At 39.3% G+C, this 2,674-nt stretch overlaps 1 protein-coding gene across 3 annotated transcripts in view; it reads right to left on the reverse strand.

Moving 5' to 3' along the window:
- Positions 1 to 316: 316 nt before the first annotated feature.
- TDRD5 (tudor domain containing 5) overlaps positions 317 to 2,674 on the reverse strand; it is an 83,141-nt gene continuing 80,783 nt past the window's right edge. For all 3 annotated transcript variants that reach the window (XM_008051799.1, XM_008051797.1, XM_008051798.1), the window contains one exon: positions 317 to 564. In XM_008051799.1, coding sequence (XP_008049990.1) covers positions 317 to 564 — 248 coding nt within the window. The remainder of the gene's footprint in view (positions 565 to 2,674) is intronic.

Below are 2,674 nucleotides of genomic sequence, written 5' to 3' on the forward strand. Positions count from 1 at the left end.
AATTTTCATTTATCAGTCATGATATGAAAACATTTATAGAAACACAAAAACCAAAAATTCCTTTAAATGACTACATTAAAAACAAAGGTGACCAAAACTACACAGAATAATCAATAAAATGAAAATTAACATTAAATAACAATATACATCAAAATGGACTGTTAGTATAACAGAGCTAACACATAGTCACACAGAAAGACAAAAGCATCAACAATGAAGATGCTATTTTGTTTCAATACCACCTTATTTTGGCTTACCAAGCCCTAAGCAGCTGGGTTTTTTTCCCTACCCTCCTTCTTCTCTCTCCCTCCCTCCCTCATGCTTCCATCCTTTTCACACTGGGATACCAGTGGAGGAGGCTCCTGGATGTAGCTAACCGCGCAGCGGCTCCTAAGGCAGCAGTAGCTGTACTTCGAGGAATGTAGAACTTCTGAGAAATCTGGCACTGAGGAGACAAAATCAAAGAGAGGTGGTCCATGGCTTCTTGACTCTTGTCTTTGAACACTGTAATGGCATGGTTACTAGAAAAATCTTCTTTCTTTAGGCTCACTGGAGAACTTTCCACTGAAAAAGAAAGAATACACAAAAGTCTTTTCAAGGGGTTCTCGTACTCAGTGGCTTCTCTCTCCCATTCTAGTTCTTCACTATGTGTTACAGTCATTTTCTGCTAGGTAGTGACAATTACCAGTGGCCAATCAGAAAGGATGAGACTCAGAAATCAGTTAACAAATGAAAAGGAAATGGGGACTCATGCATCGAAATAAAATGAATTCTCGTTAGGACGAGGGTAGGAAAGAGGGGAAAAATAAACTTATGAATAAGGAAGGGAAGACTTCTTTCTAGGAATATCATAAAAATAAATTGGGTATATCAGAAATCCCAGAGATGCACCCATATGCTTTTCTATTTCCTTCTAGCACTGAGCAAAATCGTATCTTTCAGGCATTCTCTGTTGCCAAAGTGGTTCCAATTCCATTGTCTGTGTCAGTGTAAAAATAAAACCATTCAAGACTGTGGTTGCTAAGAAGTCCCCCAAATAAGTTTTTAGCCATAAATGAATGCTTAAGGACTCAGTTTTAATTAAGAAGAAATGGAACCTTTTAGATGAAATAAAATGGCTGGAAGTCTAATGTTCCAGATTGCCCAGTAGCCAAGGAAAGGCACGCTAAGCATTCTGGAATATGTACTCTAGACCAGTGCTAGTTGAAGTAGCTGGTCTACTACCCATTTATTACCTGCCAACAATGAGAGAAGGAGCTTTTGCTGGCATGTAAGCCAACACACTGCTTCCTTTGAGAAAGTCTTGTTTAAAAAAAAATTCAGGTGAGCTAAACAGTGTGTTCAGCAATGAAGCTGACTTAAACTTCTGGTACAAGCTCCTTGTAGTGTTGTTCCCCCATTGCAAACACTTCACAGATTGGCACCAGTATGCTGACTACATTTTGCATAGCACTGCAGTAGAGCTTAAAAACATGGATTTCATGCAATCCAGAGAAAGGTAGGACTAATCCCGGACTTTATTTATCTTTGCATTTTAGCATCTAGCAGAGTAGCATGTGATATATGTTCTATACTTTTGGATGAGTTATGTTCAAGGAGGATGTTACAGGGTGTTCTAAAAAGTGAAATTCTAATTATAAAACAATAATGCCCACTAGAGAGGAAAAGAGAGGATGATTTGTAATTTAAACATGTGATTGCACAGGAAGTCTAAGGTGAACTCAGATCTTAAAAGATATATGAAAGCAGAAACACATGACGAAAGAATTTTAAAGAGTAGCAAAACTTCTTTTAGCCATGATGTTATTCAACAGGAATATTTACTCTTCTGCCTTACAAAACAAGAAAACTGGACAAAATATATGAAACAACAGCTTTCAGACACTGAGTAATCACTGCAAGACAGCAACCTATGAGAGAAGAGAAAAAAACTCTAAGTGCCTTAGCTCACTGCCTGGAAAGAATTTTCAGGTGTCAGTATGAGGAGAAGGATCCAAACTGAGCCAAGAGGGCTGAGTTAGAGAAAACAGAGTTGAGAATTCATGGAGGCCAAATGTCTTAGAATTTGTGGACATAAAGTACCAGAGAAGAGGCAGCTGCAGAGAGAGAGGAAGCTGAGGATTTAGAGAGAGGACCCCTTAAAAAGTGATAAACACTTAAAGAGGTACTTAACTCAAGAAGGTATACGTATGGTAAATAAGTACATGAAAAAGACAGTGAACATAGAGGTAAATAGAAAACGCAAATTAAAACTACAATATATTCCACTACAATATATTCCACTATATTCACTAGACTGGCAAAATTTAAAAAGACTGACAATGCCATCTGTTGACAAGGATGTGGAGCAATCAGAACTTTCATACTTTGCTGGTGGGAACACAGAATAGTACAGCCACTTTGGAAAACATCTTGGCAGTTTCTTAAAAGGTAAACATAGGCCAGATGTGGTGGCTCAAGCCTGTAATCCCAGCACTTTGGGAGGCCAAGGTGAGGGGATTGCCTGAGCCCATGGGTTTGAGAACAGCCTGGGCAACTTGGTGAAACCTCATTTCTACAATAAATCAAAAAATTATCTAGGTGTGGTAGCAAGCGGCTGTAGTTCCGGCTACTTGGAAGGCTGAGGCAGAAAGATCGCCTGAGCCCAGCAGGTTGAGGCTGGGGGGGCAGGGAG

The sequence above is a fragment of the Carlito syrichta genome, unplaced genomic scaffold (assembly GCF_000164805.1).
Source record: "Carlito syrichta isolate Samal-C Ts95f unplaced genomic scaffold, Tarsius_syrichta-2.0.1 Scaffold234693, whole genome shotgun sequence".
NCBI classification, from domain to species: Eukaryota; Metazoa; Chordata; class Mammalia; order Primates; family Tarsiidae; genus Carlito; species Carlito syrichta.